Raw genomic sequence first — 19,434 nt, 5'->3', positions numbered from 1 at the left:
TTCCCCAAAACCAACCAACATCACGCCAAATGGAACCACCATAAATTCTGGTGAATATGTGACGATACTGAAGAAACTTCAAGTTCGACTGAGTCGTATTCGACCACATCGGCGAAAGCAGGATGTTTTGCTGTTGCACGACAATGCACGGCCCCATGTCAGTCACAAAACCATGGAAGCGATCACAAAACTTGGATGGACAACACTGAAACACCCGCCTTACAATCCTGACCTGGCTCCATGTGACCATCATCTCTTTGGGAAACTGAAAGACTCTCTTCGTGGAACAAGGTTTCAAGATGATGACTCCCTTGTGCACGCTGCCAAACAGTGGCTCCAACAGGGTGGTCCAGAATTTTACCGTGCGGGTATAATGGCGCTGGTCCAAGATGGCTTAAGGCAGTTGAGAGGGGTGGTAATTATGTGGAGAAATGAAAATATTGTTCCTAAGGATGTATCTGCACACTGTAAAACTTTCAAACATGTAGAATAAAAGATGGATTATAAAAAAAATAGTGTGCATTTCTTTTGGAGTGACCCTCATATTATTTCCAGCTCCATCGACTACAACGATGCCGCAAAAGCAATCAAACACAGCTTCTATAGGAAAGTACGATGAGGATGAGCATTATTCAAATGAGAGTGCCGCGCGGGATAACCGCGCGGCCTGAGGCACTTTGTCACGGTTCGCGTAGCTCCCCTGTTTGAGGTTCGATTACTCCCTCGGGCATGGGTGTGTGTGTTTTCCTTAGCGTAATTTAGTTTAAGCTAGATCAAGTAGTGTGTAAGCTGAGGAACGGATGATCTCAGTAGTTTGGTCCTGTAGCACTTACCACAAATTTCCAAATTTCGAAATGAGAGTCCGAAGTGACAGTAACACATTTCGTTTTGTTTTGAACATTGTCCAACCTTCTCGATTTATGGGAAGATATCAAATTGTTTTATGTAATTTTCGCAAACAGTGTTCGTATTAAAAATTAAACGGTGACAGTTATGTAAAAACAAGGAGCTATGGACAATATGCAGAACTGTCAGACAAGAGTGTGACTAGTGTTTTATTCCACAATCTCCCGATGTCAATGATATTTCGTATCGAGCATCTGTTCCTATCGTAATTCACGTAAAGAGTATAGTCTTGGTTCAAATGGCTCTGAGCACTATGGGGCTTAACTTCTCAGGTCATAAGTCCCTTAGAGCTTAGAACTACTTAAACGTAACTGACCTAAGTACATCACACACACCAATGCCCGAGGCAGGATTCGAACTTGGTCCCGAACGGTCGCGCGGTTCCAGACTGTAGCGCCTAGAACCGTTCGGCCACTCCGGCTGAGTATAGTCTGTTGTGCAAATTCCATAACAGTCTTCTAACTTGGAAAACGTCGCACTAACTGCTCGAATATTCATCATTCTTTAAAGAAAATTAGTGCAAATTAATAAAAGCAAAATTTACTTCCCAACACATGCACAACCAAATTATTTAATTTGAAGTCACTGCACGACAGTATACTCTTTTCGTAAATCTTGCTGAGTTTACAAATGTTTATGTTTAGCAGTGAAACTGGGCATAAATCGCTATGCAGAATCGACTGTAACATAAGTAGTTGTTGTGGTCTTCAATCCGAAGACTGGCTTCATGCAGCTCTCGTCTCTAGTCTATCCTGTGCAAAGCTCTCCACCTTCGAATAACAGTTGCAACTTACATCGATTGGTGCAACTATCTCTTTTCGAGCATTCTTCTTTAGCACTACATTTCAAAAGTAGTTTGAAGTGCTTAGTGTCCACGTTCCGCTTCTCTCCAAGGTTTCACTCGAGACAAGTACCTTACGAAAGAACTTCCGAAAACTAACATTTATGTTTGATGTTAACAAATTCCTCTTCTTTTAGAAATGCTTTCCTTGCTGTAGCCAGTTGGTATTTCATATTCCCTCTACTTCAACCATCGGCAGTTCCTTTGCGCCCAAATATCAACAATAAAGAACTACTTTCAGTGTCTCATTTCCCAACCCAATTCCCTCACATCCTCCTGATTTAGTCCAAATGCATTCCATTTCTCTTGTTTCACTAATGTTGATGCTCATCTTGTAATCTCTTTTCAAGACACTATCCACTCCTTTCAGCTCCTCCACGAAGTCCTTTGCTATCATTGACAGAATTACAATGTCATCGCCAAAGTTCAAAGTTTAGATTTCTTCTTCCTGAATTTTAATTCCCATTTCAAAATTCTCCTAGGCTTCCTGTGCTGCTTGCGCAATGAACAAATTGAATAACACCGGAGATACGCTACAACCCTGCCCCACTCCCTTTCAACCATTGCTTCCCTTTCATGTCCTTAGGCTCAAATAACCACAATCTGGTTTCTGTAAAAGCTGTATATGATCTTTAGTTCCCTGTATTTCATTCCTGCTACCTTTAGAACTTAAAAGAATGTATTCAAGTCAACACTGTCAGAAGACTTCTGTAAAACTGCAAATAATATAAACGTAGGTTAGCGTTTCTTTAAGCTATCTTCTAAGATAAATCTTAAGCCATCGTCCCACGGGATGTGAAAATGCATGCGGCCGAGGAGCTGGTGACGTCACAGTATGGAATTCTACGTCCCACTACACTGCGTAGCGTGAAATAACGTATGTGGGATGTCGGATTTTTGAACGGTGGAGGAGAATGTGGCCAGTGAGGTGCGACCTAGTTTTATGTTACAAGCACAGCATTGGAGGTGCCATACTGTATGGCGGTAAACATGGTATGTGGTCAGTTTTCTTTCTCGTAGACTACGTTGTATGAATATAAGCTGTTTCAAAGCCTCAGCGAATTGAGGATTCCTCGAAAATGCGTCGTTTTGGTTACAATTTGTTAAAATAAAATGACTACAAACGTATACCATTTCAATGCTACGACAGAATGATGATTTATCAAAATCGAGTATTTTTGGTATGATTTACATATTAAGTTTCAAATAATGACATTTATAGATACAGTGTTTAGATAGTGTGTATCGTATACGCTTGCTAAGTCGGGGCTGTAGCATAGTTGATAGCATCGTGCGCTCAGAGTGATGATGGGTGATGTTGCAGGATCTAGTTGTCCACCACCTCCTACCAAAATATCTTTTCGCCTTATGTTTCCTTAAAGGTTCTACGTCTTTAGGTCTTTTTCTTTCGTTTGATAGATAAATTATCTCAAAAGCGATGTTATTTCGTATAAATGATCTATTTTCTGCAGTTATTATTGGAAAGGCCAACGACTGGGATGATTCCCTGGTGAACAGAAATCTGAACGTGACTGCCGGTCTGTGTCTGAAAGTAAACACAAGTTTCACTCTGGAAGTTTTTACTGCTAAGAAACTTTCTGTAAAATATCTGGGCTTATGACAGGCTCATTTTTGTATTTCACCGATAAATATCTTTTTACGATAGTGAGCAGCTTCTCAAAGAATCTCTTCTCATATTTTGATGAAATTACGTAACGAATCGTCATCTTGAAACCTATGAGATGAAATTTGTTACTTCAGGGTGTTTAGTGGTCAGCGCAGCACAAAAAATATGGGTATTATATATGCGCAAACTGAAATTTCTTTTTTCTTTATTGTGGTTTCATTCTCCTGCCCCATATGGGCACAATCCGCCGTTCTTCGGCCGAGTGACGTTACAATGAAATAAAAATAGGAAACTATACAGAAAAAAATTCGGCAAAAGGGGGATATAAAAACATAATAAGTGGAGACAGTTGGAGGTAAAGGGAAGGGAAGAGGAGGGGAGAGGGAGCATTGAGGAGTAGGAGGGGGGAAGGTGGGGCTTTGGTAGGAGGGGTGGAGGTCAGTGTGAAGCTCGTCATGCAGTAGGAGTAGGCGCTGGGAAAGGAGGTGGAGGGTGTGGAGATGGAGAGAGGGCGGGACACAACGGCAAAGGCGCGGTAACAGGCTGGGGGTAGAGAGGATAGAAGATACCAGGGGGTGGGGGATCGAGTCAGCAAACGATGTACGGGGTGCGAATATGTTCGAGGAAAAGAAGGAGATGTGGGAAGGGGATGAGGTCATAGAGGATCCATGTGGGGAACGGAATGACGATACAAAAGGCGAATTGTAGTGTGTGGCGTTATAGGGGTTGAGGGCTTTATGGTATATGGGAGGAGCGGAAATCCAAGTGACACTGGCATATAAACTGACATTAGACACTGTGCCTTCACTGTATTCAACATAAAAACTAAAATGGGCTGAAAATTCAATTGAGTTAATAAATAACTTCTACTGTGTGTATCTCCGATCGCTGTACAGCGTTATGTAGTAATCCTCTTTCAGAAATTTGCCGTTCAAGCCACCTACGAACCCAGAATTTCCTTGGCGGTTTTATAGACTCTTGTTTGCCAGTTGCTAACGGAGTTTACGCAGTTATTTTAATCGCATCCATTTTCGCACAGAAAGTGTGTGGTCTGCGAGCCAGATAAAGCTGACAGCGGCCGCTAGACAGTGCTGAGGGATCAAAACACGTCTACTAGCTCGTCCCGTGTGCCGATGGCGCCGTCTTTCGTGAGGTCGGATGTCCTGTCCGCATCCACATCAATGTTAGTTACCTTGCCACTTGCGAGGGCAGTTTTAAGGGCAGTGTTGCCTCGCATGGTCCAAAATTTCCCAGGAACAGTCCGCCTGCTTAGCTGGGTGGTTATGTGCTTGCCTCCCATGCAGTGAGCCCAGGTTCGAGTCTGGGCCTGGTTGAGGATTTTCTCCATTCGTGGACTTGGTGTTGTGTTGTCCTCATCATCATTTGATCCTCATTACTGACCCGCAAGTCGCCCAGTGTGGCGTCGACTGAAATAAGACTTGAACTTGGCGGCCGAACTTCTCCAGATGGGGGCTCCTGGCCAATGATGCCGTATGCTCATTTCCATTTTTCCGTGGCACAAGAAGAACTGACCTTCCCCGAGGATGGCTTCTACAACGTATCCCAATCTTCTGTAAATAGACTGAGATGACAAGAGTCATGGTATACCTCCTAATGTTGTGCCACACCTCCTTTTGCCTGGAGTAGTGCAGAAGCTGGACCTGGCATCCACTCAAAAAGTCGTTGAAAGCCCCTTGCAGAAACAATGAGGAACACTGCCTCTGTAGCCGTCTGTAATTGCCAAAGTGTTGCCACTCCAAGATTTTGTGCACGAATTGACCTATGGACTATGTCCGGTTAATATCCGTGGGATTCACGTTGTGTGATCTGGGCGGTCAAACCATAGGCTCGAATTGGCCATGATGTTCTTCAAACCAATTGTAAACAGTTGTGATTCTGTGACCGGGTGCAGTGTCATCTACAAAAATTTCGTCGTTGTTTGGGGACATGAAGTCCACGGATGACTACAAATGGTCTCCAAGTAGCCGAACATAACCATTCCCAGTCAGTGATCACGTAAACACACCGCACACCATTATGGTCATGAGTCCAGGAGAGATGCCGCAGGCGATGTCGCAGGCGATGTCGCACCGTTAGAAAAGACACTCGTCTCGGATGTCTGCTGCCATAGCCCATTAACCCCAAATTACACCCCACTGTCCTTACGGATATGTTTTTCGGTTATTGCACGCAGTGTTGCTTGTCTATTAGCACTGACGACTCTATGCAAAAGTCGCTGTTCTCGGTCGTTAAGTGCAGGCAGTGGGCCAACGCGTTGTCTTCGTTGAGATATAATGCCTGAAATTTGGTATTCTCGGCAGGCTCTTGACGCTGTGGGTTTCGGAATACTGAATTCCTGAACGGTTTCCGAAATGGAATGTTCCAAGCGTCTAGCTCCAACTGCCATTTCGCGTTTTAAAGTCTGTTAATTCGCGTCGTCCGTCCATAATCAGGTCGCAAATCTTCTCACAGGGATCACCTAACTACAAATGACAGCTCCGCCAACGCACTGTCCTTTTATACCTGGAGTACGCCACATTACCACCATCTGTATATCTACATATTCCTGTCCCACGACTTTCATCACTTCCGTGTAATTCGGTCAGTATTCTGCAACTCTGACCTTCAACACTGATAGTTCGATAATATTTACACCTGTCAGCGTGTGCTTCATATGGAATTGGAAGTGTCACATTCCTCCTAAAGCCTGAGGGTATTTCGCCAGTCTCATATATGTCGTACACAAGATGGAATAGTTTCGTAACGGCTGCGTCTCCCACGGATCCCAATAATTCAGAGCAAATGTCTACTCCAGGAGCCTTGTTTGGACTTACACGTTTCAGTGTTCTGTCAAAGTTTTCTCCCAGTATAATATCTCCTATCTCAGATCCATCTACTTCCTCTTCCCTTTCTGTAATATTGTTTCCAAGTTAATTTCTCTCGTAGAACTCCTCTACGCTCTCCTTCCATTTTTCAGCTTCGCTTTCTCTGCCTACCACTAGCTTGCTATGTAACATTCATACAGCTGTATCCATTTTCTACAAAGGTATCTTAATTCCTCCTATAGCTGCTATCTATCTTTGCTCTATTTGTTTATAATTCTGCAGCTTTGCATTTCTTCTCTAGTCTTTACTGCTTAACCATTTAGCACATTCTGCATGTCTCATTTTTAGACGTCTACATTCCTTTTCGCCTGCGTTAATTGCTACAGTTTATTATTTTCTTCTTTCGTAAATTAAATTCGGAATCTCCTGTGTTTTCGCAGGATTTCTACTAAGTCTTGTCTCTTTACATATCAGTTATTCTGTTGCCTTCACTGTTTAATTTTTCATTTGGTACACATTCGGCTTCCACTGTATTTCCTTTCCCTGGTTCAGTCAAACGTTGGCTAATGCTCCATCTGAAGCTGTCAATAATCTCTGTTTCTTTTAACTTATCCAGATTCCACCTCCTTAGTTTCCTACCTTTCTACAATTTTCATTGACTGTTCATAGCCAATAAAGAAGGCGGAGGAGCGGACAGAGGTTTCAGGCACCCTCTTGCCCTTGCCGTTGGAAACTGTCCCAAAAGGGCGGAAGAATCAGCAATGAGGATGCAGAAGGCAATGAAAACCTCTTCATTAAAAGCAAATAAGGTATGATCAAGCTGATAAAGTGTCATGATGGTCTCTTCGTCGGCAAATGATTTCGGTCCAGTCCCCCATTCCGATCTCCGGGAGGGGACTGCCAAGGTGGAGGTGACCATGAGGACACATGGAATATCCAACAACGGGATAACACTGTGCGAGTCGGAGCATGGAATGCCAGAAGTCTGAACGTTACAGGAAACCTAGAAAATGTGAAAAGGAAAATGCAGAGGCTAAATCAGGATATAGTGGGGGGTCAGGGAAGTGAAATGGGAAGACGATGGAGATATCTGGTTAGACGAATATATGGTAATATCAACAGTAGCAGAGAATTGTATAACGGGAGTAGGATTCGTTGTGAACAGGAAACTAGGACAGAGAGTTAGCTGCTGTGGGCAGTTACGCGATACGGTTGTTCTTATCAAATTCGCCAGCATACCAACAGCAACAAATAAAGAAGTACATGAAGATATGAACGGGTAATTCACTACGTAAAGGGAGATGAAATTCTAATAATCGTGAGTGATTGGAACGCCGTTGTAGGGGAAAGAATAGAAGAAAGACTTACGTGGTGTTATGGGCTTGGCAGAAGGAACGGGAGAGGAGAAAGACTAACTGAGTTTTGCAGTACATTTCACACTGTAATAGCGAATACTCTGTTCAAGAATCACGAGAGAACTTGCCTTGTAAGACTTGTACTGTGCAGCGTTCTCATATTATCCTTCAATCTGTACATATTTTATAAAGATGACTACGTTATACGCCACAAAGGATCAGTCTTGTGTAAGCCAGGCTACGGAACGGTTGATCGTTTTTGGAACCGCCGGATATGTTGCTCTCACGATAATACCCGTTATATACTACTGCAAGTAATGAGCTTTTTGACCCAACTACTACTCACGCAACTGGACAATTTTCTATATGACGGTCAACTTGCGAAATTACCGTCCCTACAACCTGCCTTGCTCACGGTGACGTTTTCAACTATGTACAAGTATTGTTTTGGTACTTCCGAATGTATGTCGTTGCATGGCTACAGCTGACGATGCTTTCCAATGCTTATTCACCGCCTTTTCATATTTTGAACGATCTGAAGACGGCTGCAGATAGCAATCGAAAACAGTTATCGAACTTTAATTGTGATAGGAAAATTTCCTAAGGATACTTGGAGGTATGAAACGGTATATTACAGGACAGTTTACTTACGATTTTCTTGTAACGTTCGGATATTTACTGAATAATGTCGTTCTCCTGTTATAACAAAAAAATTGATAATAAACTCTAGACGTCATAAGTATACCAAACAAAGCGGAGTTTTGCTCCCTACATTCTCCTCCAAATCAGTGAATATGGAACCTGGGTCACCTGTATAGAATGTAATACCTACATTATTTAACGCACCAAATAAGCCACCACGGACTGTAGCTTAAGAGAAAGCTTGACAGGTATGATAATAAATCGTCAAAAGCAATAACACTGTTTCCCAAGAATGAAGAAATCAATTCCATACTTGATAAATCTGAGCCACGAACGGCAAGAATCTTCAGCACATTCGCTTTTGAAGCAAAAGTAATAACATTTACAAAAATACTCGTGTATTAGGAAGTCGACCGAAGTGTAAAAATGGACGAATCATTAGACTCCACGAAAAATTTTAAGTATCAAGGAGAGCGCGTATGATAATAACAAACATCAATAGAAATAGATGCTTCTCTTGCATGAAATACGTGTTTAATTTCTCTCGCTTAAAGTGGGGTAAGCTCCAAGTATACTCATATTCGAAAGTATTTCTTCATGAGTAAGCTATAGCTTATGTCAATAAAGCAGTGTTATTGGCTGTTTATACATGTATTTCATGATAATTCATGTCTCTTGGTACACAAAAATATGTTCTTTTCGTTAATTAAGTAGAAAATAATTACAACCAAACATTATGCTTACGACGCATGTGACTGCTTTCTCACCGACTGAGCGCTAGCGCTGCTACAACCGTCAAACGATAACGATTTTCGCACCAGAGTGTGTGGTGACGGTGCGTATGTATTAGACTGTGCTATGTCTTTCTTAATAGCAAAGACCTTGCAGTACAAGAGAAGTCTTTCACAGCAGCGACGATTAACAAATACTTAGAGCACCTAAGGTATGTGTTTAGAGCCTATGTTTACTGGACTTTTTTTGTGTTTTGGTCGCTACTGCCACCTCTCAAAATACGGAATATTTTTTTTTTAAATTCGCAATGTGTTATATAGGAGAATGGCGGTGACGCAACATTGTGAAATATTAACGATTTTAGTTCGGTAACCTCAAGCGCTGTCCCTTGCCGCCAGAATGTGTCACACGTTACGCCAGTCACTAAGCTCTTAACGATCAGCGTAGCCTCGACAATGACCGTGCAGAGCAAAACCGGAGTTGCGCAAAGGTCTCTTCTGGAATATTATAGTTTCATATGACACTTGTTTTGGTCACCAAAATATACATTTTCTTTATTTTTCACTTCTCATGATGTGTTTCAGATCTTATTCGATACAAGGTATCTTGTCATTTTATAAACATTTCTTCATGATGTAAGTGAAGTCATATGAAGGAATGTTCACAAAGTAAGAAGATAATATCTATCGAAGTAAGATCTGATGATGCTGACACTAAAACGCGTCATGAGAAGTGAAAAATAAAGAAACTATGCTTTTGGGAAGTAAGACAAGCGCAATAATTTGTACAAGTTATATTTTTCTCGATTTTCGTCGAAACATGATCCTTAAGTGTTGGCTATCCTTTAGCCTGAAGTAGGCATAAGTTTTAACGTTTAAGGTTATTCTAGGCCTGGACAGTCCAATATCTGTGCTAATGAAAGTCTATCTATTGCAGCGATATTATTTAAGGCCGTGAATCTCTAACAGAAGAGCATCACAATATATCTTCTGCTAGTGGTGTGACTATTCCAGATATACAAATTAGCACCTAAGAACAATAAAGGATAGGTATGTTACAAATAAACAAAGGAGAGAGAGAAATAAATGTTATTATATCATTAAGTCAGAGAGCGCACAAATAACGACAAGCAAAGGTTAGTAGAGATTCGTGCGTCTGTGAAAAGATAATGCGCGAAGCATGCAACAACTGCCAGTGTCATACCTTTGCAAAAGGTCTGGCAGAGAACCTGACAAATTTCTGGCTCCATGTAAAATCGCGAAGCATATCTAAGGCTTTCATTTATTCCCTTGTTGACCAGTTTTTTCTGTGGCAGTTAAAGATAGCAAAACGAAAGCCGAAGCTTCAAATTTCGCATTCGAGAAATCGATCACGCAGCCGAATCGCACAAACGTAGCGTCATTTGAGCACTGGACAGATGCCTGCGTGGACGACACAGTAATACGTATCTGTGGCGTGTTGGGGAACAGCTGAAAGATTTGAAAGTAAATAAGTCACCAGGTCCGGATGGAATCACAATTCGGATTTACAGCGAGTACTCTAAGGCACTGGCCCCCTACCTAGCTTGCATTTATTGCGATCTCTCGCCAAGAGACTGGAAAAAAGCGCAGGTGACTACTGCACATAAGAAGGTAAAAGAACGGATCCGCAAAATTAGAGACCAATATCCCTAACTGCCGTTTGCTGCAGAATTGTTGAGTATATTCTCATCTCGAATATAACACATTTTCTTGAGGCCGACAAGATAATGCCCACGAATCAGCATAGTTTTAGAAGCATCGCTTGTCCTTTTCTCACGTAATATACTGCGAACTACGGATGAACGCCAAAAGACAGATTCCGTATTTTTAGATTTCCGGAAAGCATTTGACATGGCGTCCCTGTGCAGGCTATTAACACAGATACGAGCATATAATTCATAGATGCGTGAGTGGCTCGGAGGTTTCTTAAGTAACAGACAGCGAGTTTTCATCATACCGTTAGCAGTGCCCCAGGGACGTGTGATAAGACCGCTATTGTTCTCAGTATACATAAATGATTTGGCGGACGCAGTGGGCAGCAATCTGGTGTTGTTTACTGACGATTGCTGTGGTGTACCGTATGGTGTCGAAACTGAGTGACTGTAGGACGTTACAAGCTAACTTAGGCAAGATTTCTAGTTGGTGTGATGAATGGTAGCTAGCTCTAAATGTGAGAAAACGTAAGTTAATGCGAATGAATAGAAAATCCTAACCCGTAATGTTCAGATGCAGCATAAATCCTGCTTGACACAGTCACCTCGTTTAAATATCTGAGTGTACCGTTGCAGAGCGATATGAAATGGAACGAGCTGTGAGGACTTGGTAAGGAAGGCGAATAATAGCCTCTGGTTCATTGGGTGAATTCTAGGAAAGTATGGCTCATCTGTAAAGGAGGTCGCAAACAGTATGCTGGTGCAACCTGTTCTTGAATAGCGCTCGAGTATTTGGGATCCACATCAGGTCAGATAGAACGAGGACATTGAAGCAATTCAGAGGCGAGGTGCTATATTTGTTACCAGTATGTTCGAACAACAGGTAAATGTTACGCAGATGCTTGGGGAAATCAAATGGGAATCCTTGGTGGGAAGGAGACGTTCTTTTTGAAGAGCACTATTGAGAAAATTTAGAGAACTGTCATTTGATGCTGACTGCAGAACGATCCTCCTGCCGCCAGCACACACTTCACGTAGGGACCATAATGATCAGATACAAGAAATTAGGGCTCATACGGTAGCATGTAGAGAACCGTTATTCCTTCCCTCTATATGCGAGTGGCACAGGAAATGAAACGATTTGTAGTGGTACAACGTACACTCCACCACGTACTGTACAGTGGCTTGTGGAGTATCTGTGTAGATGTAGATGTTTGTGGTGAGGTGTTTATTCGTTGTTATGCAGTGATATGCAGGTAACAGAATATTATCCTCTGCCCACAGGTGGCCCGCATCGTGGAGAGCCGTGCGGCGGGCTTCCCCGTGGGGCAGTACGTGGTCGGCTACTGGGGGTGGCGCGACCGCACCGTGGCCGATGTGGGGCTGGACGCGCCCTACTTCATGTCTCCGGCCATGCTGGTGCCAGACCTGGGGGAGCTGCCCCTCTCCCTCTCTCTGGAGGTGCTGGGCATGCCTGGAATCACGGCCTACTTTGGACTGCTTGAGGTCTGCAAGCCAAAGAAGGGAGAGGTCGCCGTAGTCAGTGGGGCAGCAGGTGCTGTGGGGTCCATAGTTGGGCAGATAGCGCGCCTCAAGGGGTGCAAAGTAATTGGCTTCGCGGGATCAGACGCTAAGGTAAGACACTATCCCATTTTGGTTTCGCTACACTGTATTGCAAAGAACGTAACTTCGAGGAGGAGTACATTTACATGAATTCAGACATGGTACCTGATATTCTGTTTAGTTGAATCGAGAATGCCACCAAGCAGACTGGCGAATGCCTAAAACTGGACTGCATCTGTTCTTCCTGCAGTCTCAGATTTCTGCAGAACAAGCACGTCCTGTCACAAGTAAAACTACTCGAGAGACAAGCCTGAATTTGAGGCAGGTAACTGGAAAATGTCGTGAATTTTGTGCCCTGCTTAAATTTTTTCCTAGATTATAAAAAAGACCTTTGATTGTGTCATGTGGGACGAGTAGAGGCATGTGCTCAATGATTTTGGGGATTCGAAGTACCTAGTATCATTATTGAAAGATCTTCGTAGCAGTCATACTGCAACCATAAAGGTGGATGGTGAATACACTAAATGCTTAGACGTGACAAATGGAGTCAGTCAAGGTTCTATACCAGGGCCGGCCGCAGCCTGCCACACTTCGTGCTGGCTGCTTTGCAGGCCAAGGCTTGGTCCGGTCCTTCTTGCATTTGATCATTCCTTTCTGGAAGTACCCGGTACAGCACGACATTTCATTTACACCACTGGCCATTAAAATTGCTACACCAAGAAGAAATGCAGATGATAAACGGGTATTCATTGGACAAATATACTATACTAGAACTGACATGTGATTACAGTTTCCCGCAATTTGTGTGCATAGATCCTGAGAAATCAGTACCCAGAACAACCACCTCTGGCCGCAATAACGTCGTTGATACGCCTGGGCATTGAGTCAAAAGGAGCTTCGATGGCGTGTACAGGTACAGCTGCCCATGCAACTTCAACACGATACCACAGTTCATCGAGAGTAGTGACTGGCGTATTGTGACGAGCCAGTTGCTCGGCCACCATTGACCAGACATTTTCAATTGGTGAGAGATCTGGAGAATGTGCTGGTCAGGGCAGCAGTCGAACATTTTCTGTATCCAGAAACATGCGGTCGTGCATTATCCTGCTGAAACGTAGGGTTTCGCAGGGATCGAATGAGGGGTAGAGCCATGGGTCGTAACACATCTGAAATGTAACGTCCACTGTTCAAAGTGCCGTCAATGCGAACAAGAGGTGACCGAGACGTGTAACCAGTGGCACCCAATACCATCACGCCGGGTGATACGCCAGTATGGCGATGACGAATACACGCTTCCAATGTGCGTTCACCGCGATGTCGCCAAACACGGATGCGACAATCATGATGATGTAAATAGAACCTCGATTCATCCGAAAAAATGACGTTTTGCCATTCGTGCACCCAGGTTCGTCATTGAGTACACCGTCGCAGGCGGTCCTGTCTGTCATGCAGCGTCAAGGGTAACCGCAGTGACGGTCTCCGAGCTGATAGTCCATGCTGCTGCAAACGTCGTCGAACTGTTGGTGCAGATGGTTGTTGTCTTGCAAACGTCCCCATCTGTTGACTCAGGAATCGAGACGTGGCTGCACGATCCGTTACAGCCATGTGGATAACATGCCTGTCATGTCTACTGCTAGTGATATGAGGCCGTTTGGATCCAGCACGGCGTTCCGTATTACCCTCCTGAACCCACCGATTCCATATTCTGCTAACAGTCATTGGATCTCGACCAATGCGAGCAGCAATGTCGCGATACGATAAACCGTAATCGCGATAGGCTACAATCCGACCTTTATCAAAGTCGGAAACGTGATGGTACGCATTTCTCCTCCTTACACGAGGCATCACAACAAAGTTTCACCAGGCAACACCGGCCAACTGCTGTTTGTATATGAGAAATCGGTTGGAAACTTTCCTCATGTCATCACGTTGTAGGTGTCGCCACCGGCGCCAACCTTGTGTGAATGCTCTGAAAAGCTAATCATTTGCATATCACAGCATCTTCTTCCTGTCGGTTAAATTTCGCGTCTGTAGCACGTCATCTTCGTGGTGTAGCAATTTTAATGGCCTGTAGTGTAGTATTGCAGTGTGTCATAAGCTGGTAGGCACGACTCTTTACAGCTGGTCAGAATCATGGTGTCAGCGCTGTCTACCGTCCGCTATTTGTTTGTGGTATGACAGACGTTCACAGGTCCAGTGGCTGTTAGCACAAAATAAGCAGTCTAGCAATCCATCGTCACAAGCCTCTAAAAAGGAATGGGGATGACAGAAGATAGGGATTATTATTCCCAATATGTCTTATGCATTTGCATAAGTGATGGGTACAGCAAATTTGCTGTGAAACTAAACTGAATGGGCCAAAGAAACTGGTACACCTGACTAATATCATGTAGGGCGCCCGCAACCACGCAGAAGTGCCGCTAAACGACGTGGCATGGACTCGATTAATGTGTGAGGTAGTGGTGGAGGGAACTGACACTATTAATCCTGCAGGGCTGTCCATAAATCCGTAAGAGTACGAGGGGGTGGAGACCTCTTCTGAACAGCATGTTTCAAGGCATGCCAGAAATGCTCATTAATGTTCACGTGTGGGGAGTTTGGTGGCCAGCGGAAATGTTTAAACTCAGAAGAGTGTTCCTGGAGTCACTCTGTTGGACACGTGGTGTATCGCATTGTCCTGCTGGAATTGCCCAAGTCTGTCAGAATGCACAAGGGGAATAAATGGATGCAGGTGATCAGACAGGATGCTTACGTACGTGTAACCTGTCAGTGTTGTGTATAGACGTATCAGTAGTCCCATATCACTCCAGCTGCAACCACCCCCACCATTACAGAACCTCCAGCAGCTTGAAGAGTCCCCTGCTGAAATGCAGCGTCCATGGATTCATGAGGTTGTCTCCATACCCGTACACGTCCATCCGCTCGATACAGTTAGAAACGAGATTCGTCCGACCAGGTAACATGTTTCCAGTCATCGACAGTCCAATGCCGGTATTGACAGGCCCAGGCGAGGCGTAAAGCGCCGTGTCACGCAGTTATCAAAGGTACACGAGTGGGCCTTCGGCTCCGAAAGCCCATATTGATGATGTTCCTTTGAATGATTCGCACGCTAACACTTGTTGATGGCCTAGTACTGAAACCTGCAGCAGTTTGGGGAAGGATTGCACTTCTGTCACGTCGAACGATTCTGTACAGTCGTCGTTGGTCCCGTTCTTGCAGGACCTTTTTCCGGCCGCAAATATGTCGGAGATTTGATGTTTTACTGAATTCCTGATATCCACGATAGACTTTTGAAATGATCGTAAGGGAATATTCCCTCTTCATCGCTGCCTCAGAGAGGCCGTGTCCCATCGCTCGTGCGGCGACTATAACACCAGTCTCAAATCTTGATAACCTACCATTGTAGCAGCAGTAACCGATCTAAAAGCTGCACCATACACTTCTGCCGTATGTAGGCATTGGCGACCGCAGCGCCGTATTCTGCCTGTTTACATATCTCCCTATTTGAATACGCATGCCTATATCAGTTTCTTGTATATTACAATACCATGCAGAAACAATTTAAAGAATTAGCGAACAATGAAAGAGCGAAAAATTACAACAATCGACAGACGGAATTCACTGTTCTGCAGATCAAGAATCTTTTTGTGCTACATGTACAGGCATTCCACACTGGTAGAAATGAATGGTACGAGTAGTAAAATTGGTGAAGTCGCTCACATTATTCCACTCTCAGTTGTAGCAGTTTTCGATGGAACTGATCGAAGGTATGGAGACTTTATATATCACTACAAAGTACGTCGATTAAGTCAATACGCTATTGCTGAATTTATGAAAAAGAGGAGGACGGGGGGGTTTGGAGAGGAGGCTTGAAAAGTAGATCATCCAGAAAGGACTGGAGACCTAGTATTTTAAGTGGACTTGACTGCACACTGCCCACAATAAGACATTGCAAGGGAGAAACATCTTTTTTCTGATTTTATGGGAATGCATTCAAAAAGAAGATCGGATTATACAAGGGACACATTCAGACAAACACAGTCCAATTCCCTAAGCTCGCTGCTGTTAAGGAAAACGCGAGGTTTGAAGAATTCATTGTGCCCATGAAAGAACTACAAGGATAGTGTCCTACGACAGTCTGTCTGTCTTACAGGTGTTCTCGAGGACGTTTGCCGTCTCAGTTGAAAGTGCCCCTGTGCATGTGCAATTAACTGTAACTGACTGACCTGAAAGGTAGTTCCCGTTCTAATGAGAAATATTTTTGCGTTAAAACTGTCTAGGACGTCTACATTGCTTTCCTCTCGTAGAATTTCCAAGTCTCCATAATGAGGTTGGAAAAGTACTACAATATTTCGACCGGCATAATTGTGTGAAACACATTTTTTCTATTATGAAACTAAGCGAATCATGATTTACAGCAACCTGAGTGCGAAAATCTGTGAATCTGTCGGTGTCTGCCCTTACGCCGAGAATTTGTACCGCACAAAAATTATATTATATTTTCAGCGCGTCAAAAATAATTGCAAAGCACAAAAAATTGTTTCGTTCGTGATCTTTGTTGTTGGGAAACGTGAAATATAAAAGCAAGTCGTATACATTGCGACTGCACTACCATTTAAATGGTCTGTGTTCGCAGTTTCCTCCTCTTCCCCATTCACATACAGACAGCTTGCTGTGGTCACGACGGTAATGTGCAGCGATGCTGAGCGCAGGAAAATGTAATATCTACTCTTTGCAGATGATAGTGCTCTTATTGTTGGAAGTGGGGAGGAACTTATTGATCTGTTCTCCAGAGTGAAGACTGCTTGTTTAAATTTAGGTCTCTAGATAACCACAAAAAAGCCCAAACTAATAGTTATAATACACCAAGATATAGATCAAATGCAACTAGCACGTTGCTTAACAGATCTGAATGTACTGAATGACTATATCTGTTTACGGTCTCTGACAAATGACACAGGACAGTGTGATAAAGAATTTAAGTGAGGAACCGGATTTCCTGGTCCCGACGGTTAAACTCACTAAGGTCTGGCAGAACCGGGCAATATCCAAAACAATGATGATGCGTCTGGTGGAATCATTCTTGTACAGTCGTGAGACGTGGGCCGTGAAAGCTAGTGGCAATACTCGAACTGATACCTTCGATATCCGGTCGCGGAAGACGTTATACGTGTCATGGACAGAAAGAAGAACCAATGCTTCCATTATAGAAGAACTTAGAGTCATAAGAAATTTATCTTCCCATCTCATTCAAAAATATTTCTAGGTCTTTGGGCACATTTTGAGAATAGAAGCAGGCAGTTTAGGGAGGATCGTCTAGTAAGGCAAAATCGTAAGCAAAAGACTACGAGAAAGAGCGGCAAAGAGATGGTTGGATCATGTGAGGAAGATTATCACTCTACCTCTCTACATTATTTTAGAAAGAGTTAAAGATCGAGGTGGATGGAGACGTCTGGTCGAAGATTCAGTTACTTAAGAAATAAATGACGAAATGAGGTGACGATAATCAGTAATGAGTGAACCAACTAATGATGATGATGAAAAGGTCCAGATGGCGTTAGCTTAACATACAGTGTCACTACCAATTCTGCTGGGTGTTATTTATCCAGATTTCATTAGAAGAGAAACAAAAAATAATGAAACGAGTATATGTACTGACTGAGAATATGGTAGATCTACGAACGCATTGTGCTCAATGTAGGGCCCTACATTCACAGTGGATTATACATGTACATGCAGATGTAGAAGCTGCGTGTATGGTATAGCATCTGATCTGCACTTAATTGAATAGTGTGGCTGAGAGCTGTAATGAATATCTGAGGCACATAGTATTGGACATGTATTGTTATCAATGAAGACATGAAAGAAAGTAAGGACAAACTTGAAACTCAGCGTCTACATGAGTATGGAGGTTTTTTAACTGATAAATTAGCTATGATGAAGAGTGTTTTGTTTCCTCACTGTATACTGTATTGATAACACATTTTTTAATCATTTTCAAGCGATTGACTATTTATTGGCCGGAAATTTCACATACCCGAAATTCCTTTTTCTCTCGATCTAGTTACAGAGTTATAAATGTCTTTGATCTTGGAGAGTACAGCCAACTACAGCTACTCGAATGTCACCGCCATATCGGCTTTTTAGGAACAACGATCTATGCTGATCCTATGGAACAGAATACATCATAACATATACGGAAGTTATTAAAAGAAAATAGTCAAAATAGAGAACACTACTACATTAATAATATCACTTTTATAAGTGCTAGTCAAATGAAAATGATTCTGATGGAAAAAAGCAAAAATGATTCCAATGGAAAAAAGCAAGCATACTTCATAACTTAAAAAGTAATCAGAGTAACTGCCAATACGTGTAGACCACTGTGGGAAAAGATGGTCACTACCTTCAGCGAAATAAGGAGCAGTCAAATGGAAATGAGAAGGGGGAAAAAATAAGTCAGCTGTTTATTATTTCAAAATTAATTGACGTAACTGTTAACACATTTATTCCACTGTGAGACAAGACGGTCGTTGCCTTTATGGAGACACGTTTGCGGTTGCCTACAGAATCTTGGTTGTAACCAGACGTGCACCTCTCCGTCCGAAGAAAAGCAACGGCTACGAATGTCTTTCTTCAGTGCTCCAAAAATGTGGAAATCGCGTGGGGAGAGATTGAGACTGTACGGAGGATGTGTGAGGACTGCCCAGAGAAACTTCTGCAGCCCATTGGAAAAAAAAAACTTGGCAACTTGCCAAGGGTCAGGCCCACATATTGCTTCGATTTCGCTGCAGAAGTTTCGCTAGGAGACCCTCACACATCCTGTATAGAGTCTAAATCTCTCCCCATGCGATTTCCACCTTTTCGGAGCCCTGAAGAAAGACATTCTTGACTGTCAATTTGCTTCAGATGGAGAGATGCACACCTCAGTATAACCAAGATTCTGTAGGCAATCGCAAACGCTTATCCACGAAAGGAACAACGATTTTGTCTCACTGTGGAGTAAATGTGTTAACAGTTACGTTGATTGATTTTGAAATAATAAACAGTTGATCTACTTTTTCCCATCTGTCTCATTTCTATTTGACTGCTCCTTATTATTCCAGAATGAAAAATAAAGCGCAATTGGAAATAATAATAATAATATAGTACAAAAATCTACCACACTTTATACGTATTATTTATGGAGATAGAAAGGGGAAGGTGTTGACTGTGGACCTATTAGTAAGAACAGTCCAAACATTCGCCTTGAACGATTTTGAACGGTCACC

At 43.0% G+C, this 19,434-nt stretch overlaps 1 protein-coding gene across 1 annotated transcript in view; it reads left to right on the top strand.

Annotated features, from left to right (window-relative positions):
* The window catches only part of LOC124623133 (prostaglandin reductase 1-like), a 96,372-nt gene that overhangs the window by 76,392 nt on the left and 546 nt on the right, over nt 1-19,434 (top strand). The window contains exon 2 of the mRNA XM_047148924.1: nt 11,885-12,235. Coding sequence (XP_047004880.1) covers nt 11,885-12,235 — 351 coding nt within the window. The remainder of the gene's footprint in view (nt 1-11,884; nt 12,236-19,434) is intronic.

The sequence above is a fragment of the Schistocerca americana genome, chromosome 7, assembly GCF_021461395.2.
Source record: "Schistocerca americana isolate TAMUIC-IGC-003095 chromosome 7, iqSchAmer2.1, whole genome shotgun sequence".
Classification (NCBI taxonomy): domain Eukaryota; kingdom Metazoa; phylum Arthropoda; class Insecta; order Orthoptera; family Acrididae; genus Schistocerca; species Schistocerca americana.
The sequence above is the reverse complement of the archived record's forward strand: the minus strand, read 5'-3'. Positions and strand labels throughout refer to the sequence as shown.